General features: G+C 40.5%; 1 protein-coding gene across 2 annotated transcripts in view; it reads right to left on the bottom strand.

The window, feature by feature from the left end:
* The window catches only part of LOC109561677 (adhesion G protein-coupled receptor E3-like), a 128,005-nt gene extending 111,464 nt beyond the window's left edge, over positions 1-16,541 (bottom strand). For both annotated transcript variants that reach the window (XM_070792954.1, XM_019964317.2), the window contains exons 1-8: positions 16,406-16,541; positions 14,144-14,194; positions 10,644-10,796; positions 6,590-6,736; positions 5,401-5,547; positions 4,212-4,358; positions 3,032-3,178; positions 642-703 (exon numbers count right to left, since the gene is read on the bottom strand). In XM_070792954.1, the coding sequence (XP_070649055.1) occupies positions 642-703; positions 3,032-3,178; positions 4,212-4,358; positions 5,401-5,547; positions 6,590-6,736; positions 10,644-10,796; positions 14,144-14,194; positions 16,406-16,439 (888 nt within the window). In that variant the 5' untranslated portion in view covers positions 16,440-16,541. The remainder of the gene's footprint in view (positions 1-641; positions 704-3,031; positions 3,179-4,211; positions 4,359-5,400; positions 5,548-6,589; positions 6,737-10,643; positions 10,797-14,143; positions 14,195-16,405) is intronic.
* Between the last annotated feature and the right edge of the window lie 371 nt (positions 16,542-16,912).

Below are 16,912 nucleotides of genomic sequence, written 5' to 3' on the forward strand. Positions count from 1 at the left end.
AATTCATCTTTTGGGTGTAATATTGATTTCCATATTGTCTCAATGTAACATACGTTTGTTTTGTAAATCACTTTTGAAAGATTTCTTTGCAATAACACATAACATTTGCAACAGTGAAATTATATCAACCATAATGATGATTAAATTGAGGGGGTGTGGGTGCTTACTGTTTGTTTTTTTTTTTTAATAATTTGGCCATGCCATTTAGCATGCGAAATCTTAGTTCTGTGACCAGGGATTGGAGGCACAGAATCTTAACCACTGGACCACCAGGGAAGTCCCAGATGGTGTGTTTTTTATAATTAATTCCGTACAGAACTAGTGTTGACTGAGAACACTTCATGGCTGCCATGTATTCTCCAAACAATACATTGTTGCTCAGAAAGAAAGCAATCGATAAAACAAAATATGGAAGAAATAGGAGAAGATGCAAAAATATTAATATCAAGAAACACCTTTTTATCCCCAAAGACCATTAAGTATATGTGCCCTGGCAGGTGTGGGGAGGTTGATTTGAACCCTTGTTTTATATGTTATATTTAAGGATATTCCCTCTAGAGAATATTTTATTTGTAATTACTGTTTATTTCCACATATTGGTGGTGGGCACCAAACACAGATTTACAAAGATGGAAACATACCTGTTGTTTATAGTCTTCCGAAAATGTAACTTGGGTTGGGGTAGGGGACCTAGGGTTGATTCCTAGAAATAGAATGATAATTAAAAAAAAGAAAAGAAAAACAGAAATGTTTCTTCCCAGTCTGAAATTCGGAAAATTTCCCTCCCCAACTTTTCCTTTTTCCAACTTGCTCCCAGCTTTCTTTTATTATGGGATTTCTGCTTCTCAGTCATGCCTGCTGGTTGTCATGCCTGCTAGCCAATTGAAGTGTTTGTGTGTATATGTGTGTGTTTGTGTGTATATGTGTGTGTTTGTGTGTGTGTTAGTCACTCATTCATATCTGAGTCTTTGTGCCCCCGTGGACTGTAGCCCACCAGACTCCTCCGTCCATAGAATTCTCCAGGGAAGAATACTGGATTGCCGTTCCCTTCTCCAGGGTATCTTCCCCAGGGATCAAACCTGGGTCTCCTGCATTGCAAACGGATTGTTTGAGCAATCAGGGAAGCCCAAAATTGAAGTATAGTTTATTTATAATACTGTATTAGTTTCAGGTATATAACATAGTGATTCAATATTTTTGTATAGATTATACCCCATTTAAAATGATCACAAAGTAATGGGTATATCTCCCTCTGCTATATAATATGTCTTTGTTGCTTATTTATTTTATACATACTTGTCTGTACCTCTTAATTCTATACCCCTATCTTGCCCCTCCCCCTTCTTCTCCCCACTGGTAGCCACTAGTTTGTTCTCTATATCTGTGAGTCTGTTTCTGTTTTGTTATATATCTATTTGTTTTATTTCTTAGAGTCCACATGTAAGTAATATCATACTTACTTGTATTTGTCTTTGTCTGACTTATTTCACTAAGCATAATACTCTCTAGTCCATATTGTTGCAAATGTCAGAATTACATTCTTTTTTATGGCTGAGTAGTATTCCATTCTGTGTATATCTATGTCTGTCTCTATATCTCACATCTTCTTTATCCATTTATCTGTTGATGGACACAGATTGCTTCTGCATCTTGGCTCTTGTAAATACTACTGCTATGAACATTGGGATGAATGTATCTTTTCAAATTAATATTTTTGTTTTCTTCAGATATATACCCAGGAGTGGAATTGCTGGATCATATCGCAGTCCTATGTTTAGTATTTTGAGGAAACTCCATATTGTTTTCCATAAAGTGAAAGTGAAGTCACTCAGTGATGTCCGCCTCTTTGCGACCCTGTGGTCTGTAGCCTGCCAGCCTTCTCCTCTGTCCATGGGATTTTCCAGGGAAGAATACTGGAGTGAGCTGCCATTTTCTTCTCCAGGGGATATGCCCAACACAGGGATCGAACTCAGGTCTCCCACACTGCAGGCAGATTCTTTACCCTCTGAGCCACCAGGGAATCCCTGTTTTCCATAGTGACTATACAAATGCCACCAACAATGTACAAGGGTTTCCTGTACTCCACATCCTCTCCAACATTTATCTGTAGACTTTCTGATGATAGCCATTCTGACAGGTGTGAGGTGTTACTTCATTGTGGTTTTGATTGCATTGCTCTGATGATCAGCAATGTTAAACATCTTTTCATGTGCCTGTTGGCCATCTGTATTTATTCTTTGGAAAAAATGTCTATTCAAGTCTTTTGCTGAGGAATACTAATCCCTAGTCCATCTTATCATTTGTAAATATTTTCTCCTATTATGTGGGTTATCTTTTCATTTTTTTTAACTTTTTATTTTATATCAAAGTATAGCTGATTAACAATGTTGTATTAGTTTCAGGAGTACAGCAAAGTGCTTTAGTTACACACACACACACACATATATATATATATGTCTCTATTCTTTTATAAAATAATTTGTCTTTTCGTTTTTTAATTGAGTTGCCCTAAGCTTCAATATTTCAATATAAGTCAGAAAGACAAGTTAAAATAAGAATAAATTGGCAACCACTAGGGGGAGTCTTAATGTGTTACCTTAACAGGAGCTGCACATTTGGAATGCATCTCTGCTCAGTAGTAAAGAATTGCCTGCCAAAGCAGGAGACGCAGGAGACCTGGATTCGAACCCTGGATCAGGAAGATCCCCTAGAGGAGGTCATACTAATCCTCTCCAGTATTCTTGCCTGGAGAATCCCATGGACAGAGGAGACTGGTGGGCTATAGTCCATGGGGTCGCAAAGAATAGAACATGATTGAAGCGACTGAGCACTCATAAACATGTGTGCACACATACATGTTAAGCACACATAAACAGCCATATCAAAGGATAGTATTTAGATACTGAGGAATTGAAAGGTTATTAGCATACTGAAGTCAGATCCATACTGATGCATTGTTTTCCTTCACTTGTTTACCTCAACTCTTTCTCTCAGAAAATTTTCACCCGAAGGCATCAGAGAATCTGCTTACTTATGCAAGTTCCTCCGGAGCCAGTAAAGTGAGTTCTCCCATCAGGTGTCTCAAACCCAGGATTACAGACACATAAGTAGCTTCCCCGGGTGTTCTTACACTTGGCTGTCGGTGAGCACAGTGCGGGGTCCAGGCATTCATTCTTATCTGTGGCAGGAAAAGGATGAAAAGTGAATCAGTCAGTGACATGGGGTCACTCAGGGCTCCATGAGTTCACCTTTTCATGCCACGTCTGTGGCATGTCCGCCACACACAGGTCACAGTCTGTGCATTTCAAGGTACTCACCTTGGTGTCTTCAAGGCTGTCTCAATATAAAACTGAAAGTTTTGCCTCTGGAAAACCACTAAGCACCAACCCAACCGAGATGGTCAGCCAGTGTCAGAGCAGTGAACAGGATTACTTGTATTTACTTTCCATTTTTTAAATTAACTTTTATGGGAGAATAAAAAACATTTTTTTCTAATGTTGAAGCCCATCCATGAGGATGATGACAGGAAAGTAGATTCTTTACTGTCTGAGTCATCAGGGAAGCCCTAATACCATGTTAATGAAGGGTAACTACCAGCAAGGGAAACTAAAGAGTAGAATCATCAGATGAGATGGTTAGATAGCATCACTGACTCAGTGGACATGAATCTGAGCAAACTCTGGGAGACAGTTAAAGATAGGGAAACCTGGCATGCTGCAGTCCATGGGGTTGCAAAAAGTTGGATACAACTAAGCGACTGAACAACAACAATAAATACCACAATAAAAATTTTTTTAATTAAAAATAAAAAATAGTTTAAAACATATTTGGGCTTCCCTGGTGGCTCAGACTATAATGAATCTGCCTGCAATGTGAGAGACCAGGGTTTGATCTTTGGGTCGGGAATATCCCTGGAGAAGGAAATGGTAACCCACTGCAGTATTCTTGCCTGGAGAATCCCATGGACAGAGCAGCCTGGCGGGCTACGGTCCATGGGATCGCAAAGAACTGAACCAGCTGAAGCGACTGACGCACACGCACACATGTTATGCACATGTATAAACAGCTGTATCAAGTGACAGTGTTTAGATACTGAGGAATTGAAAGGTTATTAGCATACTGAAGTCAGATCTGTACTGATGCATTGTTTGTTTTCCTCAACTCTTTCTCTGAGGAAATTTTCACCGGAAGGCGTCAGAGAATCTGCTTACCTATGCAAGTTCCTCTGGAGCCAGTAAAGTGAGCTCTCCCAGCAGGTGTCTCAAACCCAGGATTGCAGACACATAAGTAGCTTCCCCAGGTGTTAGTACACGTGGCTGTCAGTGGGCACGCTGTGCTGTTCAGGCATTCATTCTTATCTGTGGCAGGAAAAGGATGAAAAGTGAATCAGTCAGTGACAGGGCTCCATGGGGTCACTCAGGGCTCCATGAGTTCACCTTTTCATGCCACGTCTGTGGCATGTCCGCCACACACAGGTCACAGTCTGTGCATTTCAAGGCACTCACCTTGGTTTGCTCAAGCCTGTCTCAATATAAAGCTGAAAGTTTTGCCTCTAGAAAACCACTAAGTGCCAACCCAACCGAGATGGTCAGCCAGTGCCAGAGCAGTGAACAGGATTACTCATATTTATTTTCCTTTCTTTAAATCAATTTTTATTGGAGTATATAAAACATTTTTTTCCCTAGTGTTGGAGCCCATCCATGAGGATGATGACAGGAAGGTATATTCTTTACTGTCTGAGTCACCAGGGAAGCCCTAATACCATGCTAATGAAGGGTAACTACAAGCAAGGAAAATAAGAGTAGACTAATCAGTCAGATGACATGGTAAGATAGCTTCACTGACTCAGTGGACATGAATCTGAGCAAACTCTGGGAGACAGTTAAAGACAGGGAAGCCTGGCATGCTGCAGTCCATGGGGTTGCAAGAGTTGGATACAACTAAGTGACTGAACAACAGCAATAAATACTTGAGTAAAATTTTTTTAATTAAAAATTAAAAAACTAATTTAAAACATATTTGGGCTTCCCTGGTGGCTCAGACTGTAATGAATCTGCCTGCAATGTGGGAGACCAGGGTTTGATCTTTGGGTCGGGAATATCCCTTGGAGAAGGAAATGGTAACCCACTGCAGTATTCTTGCCTGGAGAATCCCATGGACAGAGCAGCCTGGCGGGCTACGGTCCATGGGATCGCAAAGAACTGAACCAGCTGAAGCGACTGACGCACACGCACACATGTTATGCACAATAAACAGCTGTATCAAGTGACAGTGTTTAGATACTGAGGAATTGAAAGGTTATAGCATATTGAAGTAAGACCTGTACTGATGCATTGTTTGTTTTCCTCAACTCTTTCTCTGAGGAAATTTTCACCGGAAGGCGTCAGAGAATCTGCTTACCTATGCAAGTTCCTCTGGAGCCAGTAAAGTGAGCTCTCCCAGCAGGTGTCTCAAACCCAGGATTGCAGACACATAAGTAGCTTCCCTGGGTGTTATTACACGTGGCTGTCAGTGGGCACGCTGTGCTGTTCAGGCATTCATTCTTATCTGTGGCAGGAAAAGGATGAAAAGTGAATCAGTCAGTGACAGGGCTCCATGGGGTCACTCAGGGCTCCATGAGTTCACCTTTTCATGCCACGTCTGTGGCATGTCCGCCACACACAGGTCACAGTCTGTGCATTTCAAGGCACTCACCTTGGTTTGCTCAAGCCTGTCTCAATATAAAGCTGAAAGTTTTGCCTCTAGAAAACCACTAAGTGCCAACCCAACCGAGATGGTCAGCCAGTGCCAGAGCAGTGAACAGGATTACTCATATTTATTTTCCTTTCTTTAAATCAATTTTTATTGGAGTATATAAAACATTTTTTTCCCTAGTGTTGGAGCCCATCCATGAGGATGATGACAGGAAGGTATATTCTTTACTGTCTGAGTCACCAGGGAAGCCCTAATACCATGCTAATGAAGGGTAACTACAAGCAAGGAAAATAAGAGTAGACTAATCAGTCAGATGACATGGTAAGATAGCTTCACTGACTCAGTGGACATGAATCTGAGCAAACTCTGGGAGACAGTTAAAGACAGGGAAGCCTGGCATGCTGCAGTCCATGGGGTTGCAAGAGTTGGATACAACTAAGTGACTGAACAACAGCAATAAATACTTGAGTAAAATTTTTTTAATTAAAAATTAAAAAACTAATTTAAAACATATTTGGGCTTCCCTGGTGGCTCAGACTGTAATGAATCTGCCTGCAATGTGGGAGACCAGGGTTTGATCTTTGGGTCGGGAATATCCCTTGGAGAAGGAAATGGTAACCCACTGCAGTATTCTTGCCTGGAGAATCCCATGGACAGAGCAGCCTGGCGGGCTACGGTCCATGGGATCGCAAAGAACTGAACCAGCTGAAGCGACTGACGCACATGCATACATGTTATGCACAATAAACAGCTGTATCAAGTGACAGTGTTTAGATACTGAGGAATTGAAAGGTTATAGCATATTGAAGTAAGACCTGTACTGATGCATTGTTTGTTTTCCTCAACTCTTTCTCTGAGGAAATTTTCACCGGAAGGCGTCAGAGAATCTGCTTACCTATGCAAGTTCCTCTGGAGCCAGTAAAGTGAGCTCTCCCAGCAGGTGTCTCAAACCCAGGATTGCAGACACATAAGTAGCTTCCCCAGGTGTTAGTACACGTGGCTGTCAGTGGGCACGCTGTGCTGTTCAGGCATTCATTCTTATCTGTGGCAGGAAAAGGATGAAAAGTGAATCAGTCAGTGACAGGGCTCCATGGGGTCACTCAGGGCTCCATGAGTTCACCTTTTCATGCCACGTCTGTGGCATGTCCGCCACACACAGGTCACAGTCTGTGCATTTCAAGGCACTCACCTTGGTTTGCTCAAGCCTGTCTCAATATAAAGCTGAAAGTTTTGCCTCTAGAAAACCACTAAGTGCCAACCCAACCGAGATGGTCAGCCAGTGCCAGAGCAGTGAACAGGATTACTCATATTTATTTTCCTTTCTTTAAATCAATTTTTATTGGAGTATATAAAACATTTTTTTCCCTAGTGTTGGAGCCCATCCATGAGGATGATGACAGGAAGGTATATTCTTTACTGTCTGAGTCACCAGGGAAGCCCTAATACCATGTTAATGAAGGGTAACTACAAGCAAGGAAAATAAGAGTAGAATAATCAGTTAGATGACATGGTTAGATAGCTTCACTGACTCAATGGACATGAATCTGAGCAAACTCTGGGAGATAGTTAAAGACAGGAAAGCCTGGCATGCTGCAGTCCATGGGGTTGCAAAGAGTTGGACACAACTTAGCGACTGAAAAACAACAATAAATACATCAGACATTTTTTTTTACATGAAAAAATAGTTGAATACATATTACTTAAAAAAAATAGTTTAATATGGGCTTCCCTGGTGACTCAGACTATAGTGAATCTGCCTGCAATGTAGAAGACCCAGGCTCAATCTCTGTGTCAGGAATATGCCTTGGAGAAGGAAATGTCAACCCATTCTAGTATTCTTGCCTGGGAAGTCCCATGGATAGAGGAGCTTGGTGGGCTAGGCGTTTCAGAGTTGGACATGAATGAACGACTAATACTAACTAACATACATATTTATTTATTGTTTAAAAAACAGTAGAAGAAACAGAGAGTGGTGAGTAGATTTTTTTTTAAATTTTATTTTATTTTTAAACTTTACAATATTGTATTAGTTTTGCCAAATATTGAAATGAATCTGCCACAGGTATACCCACGTTCCCCATCCTGAACCCTCCTCCCTCCTCCCTCCCCTACCCTCCCTCTGGGTCGTCCCAGTGCACCAGCCCCAAGCATCCAGTACCGTGCATCGAACCTGGACTGGCATCTCGTTTCATACATGATATTTTACATGTTTCAATGCCATTCTCCCAAATCTTCCCACCCTCTCCCTCTCCCACAGAGTCCATAAGACTGCTCTATACATCAGTGTCTCTTTTGCTGTCTCGTACACAGGGTTATTGTTACCATCTTTCTAAATTCCATATATATGCGTTAGTATACTGTATTGGTGTTTTTCCTTCTGGCTTACTTCACTCTGTATAAAAGGCTCCAGTTTCATCCACCTCATTAGAACTGATTCAAATGTATTCTTTTTAATGGCTGAGTAATACTCCATTGTGTATACGTACCACAGCTTTCTTATCCATTCATCTGCTGATGGACATCTAGGTTGCTTCCATGTCCTGGCTATTATAAACAGTGCTGCGATGAACATTGGGGTACACGTGTCTCTTTCCCTTCTGGTTTCCTCAGCGTGTATGCCCAGCAGTGGGATTGCTGGGTCGTATGGCAGTTCTATTTCCAGTTTTTTAAGGAATCTCCACACTGTTCTCCATAGTGGCTGTACTAGTTTGCATTCCCACCAACAGTGTAAGAGAGTTCCCTTTTCTCCACACCCTCTCCAGCATTTATTGCTTGTAGACTTATGGATTGCAGCCATTCTGACTGGCATGAAATGGTACCTCATAGTGGTTTTGATTTGCATTTCTCTGATAATGAGTGATGTTGAGCATCTTTTCATGTGTTTGTTAGCCATCTGTATGTCTTCTTTGGAGAAATGTCTATTTAGTTCTTTGGCCCATTTTTTGATTGGGTCATTTATTTTTCTGGAGTTGAGCTGTAGGAGTTGGTTGTATATTTTTGAGATTAGTTGTTTGTCCGTTGCTTCATTTGCTATTATTTTCTCCCATTCTGAAGCCTGCCTTTTCACCTTGCTAATAGTTTCCTTAGTTGTGCAGAAGCTTTTAAGTTTAATTAGGTCCCATTTTTAAAGTATGAGTTTAGAAAATATGTCTCAGAGGAAGTGACAAAGTGTAAGAGAATATGGAAACACCATACAAGAAATCCCCAAAGGAAACAGTGGGGTAAGATTTAGAAAACAGAATGGAATTCACTGGGCTTTCCCAGGTGGTGCTAGTGGTAAAGAATCCACCTGCCAAGGCAGGAGACACAAGAGATGTGGGTTTGATCCCCAGGTCAGGAAAATGGTAATCCACTTCAGTAGTCTTGCCTGGAAAGTTTCATGGACAAGAGGAGCCTGGCGGGCTATAGTCTCTGGGGTCAGGCTGTGACTGAGTGACTGAGCATACACGGAACTCATCTGTGTAGAAAACAACGGAAGAACTAAGACGACTTTACGACGAGCTCACGTTTTCTGTGTCTTGGGCACAGTTGGTATTCTTATGTTCAGAGTCTACAAGCAATACACTCTGAAGAGGGTGTGGAGAGAAGGGAATGCTCCTACATTGTTGGTAGGAATGTAAATTGATACAGCCACTATGGAGAACAGTGTGGAGTGCTTAAAAAAATAAGAATAGAGTTATCATGTGATTCCATAATCCTACTCCTGAGAAAATTTCTACCTAAAAAATAAATATATAAACAACTTTTTAAAATGAGTTGATTTCTCCATTTGAAAAAATCAGAAACAACATTTGAAAAACCACTAATGTGTTTTAGAAGTTAAGTTCTTATAAAACACTTTCTAAAAACTACTTTCTAAACCAAAGCAATAACGTGTTAGAACATATAATGAAAACAAATTCCCATGCACAAATCTTTATAACCTTTTCATTAATTTTTTGCTATAAACACAAATGTAAGTGCTTACAGTTTTTTGAAACCCCAAAATAGTAGTAATAAAATTTTGTGTGAACTCTATTTTTTTTTTTTAGTATATTAGGAAACTTGCTCCTTGGAAGGAAAGCTATGACAAATCTAGACAGCATATTAAAAAGCAGAGACATCATTTTGCCAATGCCAACAAAGGTCTGTATAGTCAAAGCTGTGGTTTTTCCAGTAGTCGTATGCGGATGTGAGAGTTGGACCATGAAGAAGGCCATGCACCAAAGAATTGATGCCTTCAAATTGTGACGCTGGAGAAGACTCTTGAGAGTCCCTTGGACAGCAAGGAGATCAAATCAATCAATTCTAAAGGAGATCAGTCCTGGATATTCATTGGAAGGACTGATGCTAAAGCTGAAGCTCCAATACTTTGGCCACCTGAAGTGAAGAGCTATCTCATTGAGAAAGACCCTGATGCTGGGAAAGGTTGAAGGCAAAGGAAGAAGAGGGTAGCAGAGGAATAAGACAGTTAGATAGCATTACCAACTCAATGCACAAGAATTTGAGCAAACTCTGGGAGGTAGTGAAGGATAGGGAAGCCTGGCATGCTGCAGTCCATGGGGTTGCAAAGAGTATGACATGACTTAGCAACTGAACAACAACGTTTCCAAATGAGAAAAACTCATTAGGCTATACATATCTGCCAACCCCTTATTAATATGGACTTTAAAATATTCCAAATTGAGGACAGACGCCTTTTATACATCCCTGGTAACATTCCTTCTTACTTAGCACTTAGATCCAAAGACTATGCAGTCTAAACAAAAAGATCCTTGAGCTAAAGAATTTAAGGGCTCTTTAATGCTATTCAACAAAAAAAGATTGTTTTTCATGCCTAGCATGTAGGTCTCCACTATCAAAGCCATTGATTTGATCAGTTATTATCAAAATTTAGGTCCAATCTCTCAATAGGAGGGATGAGTAGACCTACTTTTTTTCTAGAATGTGCTTACTGGAATAACACTCACCTATGCACGTCACTCCAGGATCATTAAACTGTCTCTTCCCATTGCTTGATTCATATCCAGATTTACAGGTGCAGAAGTAGCTTCCCACAGTGTTCGTGCAGGTGGCTTTCGAAGGGCAGGCCCGGGTATCCATGCATTCATTCACATCTGTGACTAAGGATCCATCAAACGTCAAACGAGTGAGTTCAGTCCATGTCACTATCCTATCAGGCAGGTGTTCAGTCCACTACAGAGTGTTCCTTAGGTTCAGCACTTGGTTTACCATTCTCTTACCCACCAGTTAATGAAAGCACTCCAGGTCCTGGTTCCACAGAGCTTATATTTTAATGAGGGGGCAAGGGAATCCCATATGGAAAGGATTGCAAATAGATGTAAGAAGCCACATTGAGGGCAAAAGGAGAAGGTGACAGAGAAGGGGGTGACAGAGAATGAGATGGTTGGATGACATCACCAACTCAGTGGACATGCTGCTGCTGCTAAGTCACTTCAGTCGTATCCGACTCTGTGCGATCCCATAGACAGCAGCCCACCAGGCTCCCCTGTCCCTGGGATTCTCCAGGCAAGAGTACTGGAGTGGGTTGCCATTTCCTTCTCCACAATGGACATAAGTTTGAGCAAACTCCAGGAGATGGTGAAGGACAGGGAAGTCTGGTGTGCTGCAGTCCATGGGGCCACAAAGAGTCAGACATGACTTAATGACTGAATAACCACAGGAAGAAGGCCGAGGTGGGATGAATTGAGAAAGTAACATTGAAACATACATTACCATATGTAAAATTAGATAGCCAGTGAAAATTTTACTGTATGAAGCATGAAGCTCAAACCCAGTGCTCTGTAACAACCTAAAGGGGTGGGATGGGGTGGGAGGTGGGAGGGAGGTTCAAGAGGGAGGGGACATATGTACAGCCATGAGTGTGAGCAAGCTCCAGGAGTTGGTGATGAACAGGGAAGCTTGGCACGTTGCAGTCCATGGGGTCTCAAAGAATTGGACACTGAGCGACTGAACTGAACTGATAGCTGATTCATATTGATGTACGGCAGAAACCGACACAATACCATAAGGCAATTATCCTTCCAATTAAAAATAAACTTGAAAAAAAGAAGCCAGAAGCTAAGAGAGGGTCAGGAAGAGAAATTCTGTAGGATGACCAGGGCAAGTGTCATCAGGGCAAGCCGAGATGACTAAGTATGAGAAAATCTAGCAGAAGATGTTTTTTTTTTTTTTTTTCTTTTTTGGCCCTGCCACATGGCATGTGGGATCTTAGTTCCCCAACCAGAGATTGAACCTGGGTCTTTTGTGTTGAAAGTGTGGAGTCTTAACCACTGGACAGCCAGGGAAGTCTCTAGCAGAAGTTTTCTTGAGCAGTGGGACAGCCATGAGATGGAGACCATCTTGGTGTGGAATGGTGGACAAGAGTGAACAGGAAGACAGACTGATCATCCCTGAGTTCAAAATGTAATCTTAGGGGCTTCCCTGGTGGCTCAGTGGTAAAGAATCCACCTGCCAGTTCAGGAGACGTGGATTCGATTCCTGGTCCAGGAAGATCCCACACGTCTTGGAGCAACTGAGCCCATTTGCCACAACTACAGAGCCCATGCGCTGCAAGTACTGAAGCCTAAGTATCCTAGAATCCATGCTCGATGACAAGAGAGGACACCACAGTGAGAAGCTGCACCACAGCTAGAGAGTTGCCTCTACTCTCCAAAACTAGAGAAAAGCCTGTGCAACATCAAAGACCCAGGATAGCCAAAAAGAAAATTTTAAAAATATAATCTTAAAAGTTAATGTCCCAAGGCAATCTCCCAGTAAATATTCATGAAGATAATACTTCCTAACTATTTATTTTTATTGGCCAGGAGGCACAGCATGAGGGACCTTAGTTCCCAGAATAGGGATCAAACCCATGCCCCTTGCAGTGAAAACATAGAGTTATAACCATTGGACCACCAGGCAAGTCTCATGATTTTTAATTTCCCAGGCTAGATTGCATTTTCTTAATTTTTTGCTTTCATTTTATCATTTACAAGATGAAAATAATTCTACATATTTGGTCATCCTATGATCCAGTGATTCTTCTTAGAGAAATTCCTCAAGAAAAATGAGAGCATATGTCCACAGAAAGACTTTGTTCAATAGGCTTCACAGCAGCCCTCTTCATCATAGTCAACCATCAGAAAATCAGAAAATCAGGAGTCCATCAACAGGAAAATGGATCAATAAACTGTGGTATATTAACAAAATGGAATGCTGTCTGATTGACAAGAGATATTCAGGATGTATTAGGTGAAATAAAAAGATATTGTAAAATGCATAAACGGTGACTGCATTTGTAAATAATACATACATAGTCATATCTGCATTTATCAAATTTTGGTCTGTATCTATATCTATTTACCTACTTATGTATGTAAATGCATGTTTATATTTACGTACATACTATTTAACATACATAGGCTATTTGTACAAAGAACCCACAAAAATTATATGGAAATAATAAAAGATGATCACTCTTTTTACTGTGACTCATGTGTTTAAATATACACATATTTACTTAATTATATATATAATATATATTTTAAAATGTCTATAGTTATGTATGTATATATATTTAAATATACACCTATTTGTCTATATTTATATTAATATATACTTTTTAAATAACTATATAAATAAGTCAATAGGTACGACATTCTCAGTCACTCAGCCATGTCTAACTCTTTGCAACCCCATGGACTGTAGCCCACTAGGCTACCCTGCCCATGGGATTCTCCAGGCAAGAACACTGGAGTGGGGTGCCATTTCCTACTCCAGGGGGTCTTCCTGACCCAAGGGTCAAGCCTGTGTCTCCTGCACTGCAGGCAGATTCTTTACCACTGAGCCATCAGGGAAGCCCATAAATAGGTGTGTATATATATGTAGGAGAATCCCATGGACAGAGGAGCCTGGCAGCTTACAATCTATAGGGTTTTGCAAAGAGTCAGACACAACTGAAGAGACTTAGCATGCACACATAATAAAAAGAATAGTTTTCTCTTTATTATTTCTATATAATTGTTCTTCTGACTTTTGTGGATTCTTTGTGTAAATAGCCTCAGTTACACAGTAAGAATGAGCCAATAAAGCTATTTCTTTTTAAGTGTCATAAATGTAGCATGGTAGGAAAAACTGTGAAGGCTAGAATTACTTGAAGAGTCACATGAGTTTGAGCAAATGCTTACCATTTCCATGTTTCTCTTTTTAACTCTGAATTTGGGGAAAGAGAAAGTTGTTCTGCTTATCCTCAAACTGCTTTGTAAAGAAACATCTACAGGGACTCTCCTAGCAGTCCAGTGGTTAAGATTCCACCTTCCAGTGCAGGGGCTATGGGTTTGATCCCTGGTCAGGGAACTAGGGTCCCACATGCCTCTGATTGCGGTCCAAAAAAAAAAAAAACCCAACATCTGTAGAAACACAGGCTACACAAACTATTCCAGATTCATTCTGCCCATCACCCACATACCTTGAAGTGATGTGTTAGGAATATTCAGAGAGAAAATTAAGCAGGAAAGTCCTGGGGGAGAAAACAAAAGGGGAGTTTAATTTTTTAAATACTTTCTGGTGGCCTGAATCTGTTGAGGCTGACTTTACTTTCCTCCCCCAAATAGCTCTTGAATACTTTCTCTAAACACATGGAGCACATTCAACACAATTTTGGCCCCCTAGAGACTGTTTGGTCCTTGAGAGCTAAAAGTCAGTTGATCATAATCAACAAACATTCACAGATTGATAAAAATATTTTTGAGATGTCAAGGATAAAAATGGATGAAACAGGGGAAAATTTAGAAAGCTGAATAATACTGACAAATAATTATTTACTTTAATGCCTTTTATAAGTCTATGAAAAAAAGCAAAGTGAAAGTGTTAGTTGCTCAGTCTTTGCGACCTCATGGACTATAGCCCACCAGGTTTTTCTGTCCATGGGATTTTCCAGGCAAGAATACTGAAAAGGATTGTCATTTCCTTCTCCAGGGGATTGTCATGACACAGGGATCAAACCTGGGCTGCCTGAATTGAATTGCAGGCAGATTCTTTACTGTCTGAGCCACCAAGGAAGCCCCTATATAGTTACATAGGTAGCAAAATGTGGCTTCGTCAATTGTTGAATTTAACATTCATTAGCACTTTATTTTATTTGAAAATAATGCAGAAGTTAGGTTTTCTCACTGGACAAGTGTTTCATAAAAGTCAAAAGAGTTGGGGAATTCCCTGGTCGTTCAGTGGTTAGGATTCTGTGTTTTCGTTACTGAGGGGCTGGATTGGATTCCTGGTCCGGGAAGTAAGATCCAGTGTGGCCAAAAGAGAAAGTCACAGGACTTGGACAATTGAACGAGTTTATCATGGGCAAGTAAATTAAAAAGTATAATTCTAGAAGTCCTCTTTGTATTTTTAGTAAAACAAAAACAAAAACACATAGCATGGAATGAGGAGCAATTTCAATATGTTTTATAAAATACATGTTGGGGCTTCCAAAATCAGGAGCAGGAAGCAAACGTGATTTCTCTGAAACAAGAAAGATACTCATCAATTTTTAGTTCCCATCAAGGTACGTTCATACAGAAAGAGCAACATTGCAATTTTACAAGCAATCTGCACGCTCAGTAAATTTACAAGCAATTTGCATGCTCTGAGTCGTCAGCTCAGAGACTTAGAGGACCCAAGTATGGAAATTCTGGCTCACTAAGCAAATAGATCCGGAAGAATCAAACTCAGTTTCAGGAAGAACAATGAGCACGGGACAGCTTTCCATGCCAAAAACCTGGCCCTGACACGAAATAATCCATTCTTACATGAGATTCATGTTTTGCAAGGGCTTTCCAGCTGGCTCAGTAGTAAAGAATCTGCCTGCCAATGTAGGAGTTGCAGGAGACAAGGTGGCAAAGATCTCCTGGAGAAGAAAATGACAACTCGCTCCAAAATTCTTGCCTGGAAAATCCAGTGGACTGTAGCCTGCCAGGCTCCTCTGTCCATGGGGTTGCAAAGAGTAGGACACGACTGAGCACAGCACAACAACAACCACCCCTTGTATGACGGAGTATAAGAGATTGCAAGCTTTGAAGAGCCCCATTGCCTGATGAAATCATTTTGAAGTGCCCTATCTTAATTCCTCCAGGTATTTCCATAGGAGACATACCTCAGCCATGGTTTAAAAGAACAAACCAGGTGGATGCCCCCTGCCCAAGCCACAGTGTTGAAAACAAGACAGAGTATGAGAGTTGAAGTGTCCTTGCTATTTCTATTTAAAGAGAATAACATATATATTTTTAATTTTTTATTGTTTTTTTAAGTTATTTTTAATTGGAGGATAATTGCTTTATAATGTTGTGTTGGCTTCTACCATACAATAACGTGAGTCAGCCCTAAGTATACATATGTCACCTGTCTATTGAACTTCACCCCCACTGCCCCCCACCCCAGTCTACCCCTCAAAGTTGTCACAGAGCACTGAGTTGCACTTTCTGTGTTATACAGCATCTCCCCACTAGCTATCTATTTTACACATGATAAAGTGTATGTTTCAATGCTATTTCTCAATTTGTCTCACCTACTTCTTGCCTCCCTGCCCCCCACCTTCCCCTGCGTCCACAAATCCATCTTCTGTGCCTGTGTCTATTCCTGCCATGCAAATAGATTCATCAGTACCTTTTTTATAGATTCCACATATATGCATTAATATACAATATCAGTTTTTGTTAAGAGAGAATAAAATATTTTAACGACTTACCACTCAAAGGCAAAAAGAGACTTCGAGCCATCATGACAAAATGAGAACAGAAATAGGAACTTATATGTCTTTATCTCTGGTATTTCTCAAGGAGAATTGGGGATTTTGTAACCGCTACTGTGGGACCATCTTCTAGTATTCTAATGAGAAACTAAAGAGAACAGCACTTTTTTTTTTTTTTAAATACAGAAACTGAGACAGTCAACTTAAGGCTGCAACTTACTCTGAAATGCATTTTAAAAAATAAGATGAATGTCACAAAACTCCTAGAGCTAATCAGTGAATTTAAGTTGCAGGATACAAAATCAATACACAGAAATCACTTGCATTTCTATATGCTAACAATGAAAAATTGGAAAGAGAAATTGAGGAATCAATCCCATTCACTATTGCAACAAAAAGAATTAAATATCTAGGAATAAATTTACCTAAGGAAACAAAAGAACTGTTACACAGAAAGTTATAAGACACTAATGAAAGAATCAAAGACGACACAAGCAGATGGAG

This window comes from Bos indicus, chromosome 7, assembly GCF_029378745.1.
Source record: "Bos indicus isolate NIAB-ARS_2022 breed Sahiwal x Tharparkar chromosome 7, NIAB-ARS_B.indTharparkar_mat_pri_1.0, whole genome shotgun sequence".
NCBI classification, from domain to species: Eukaryota; Metazoa; Chordata; class Mammalia; order Artiodactyla; family Bovidae; genus Bos; species Bos indicus.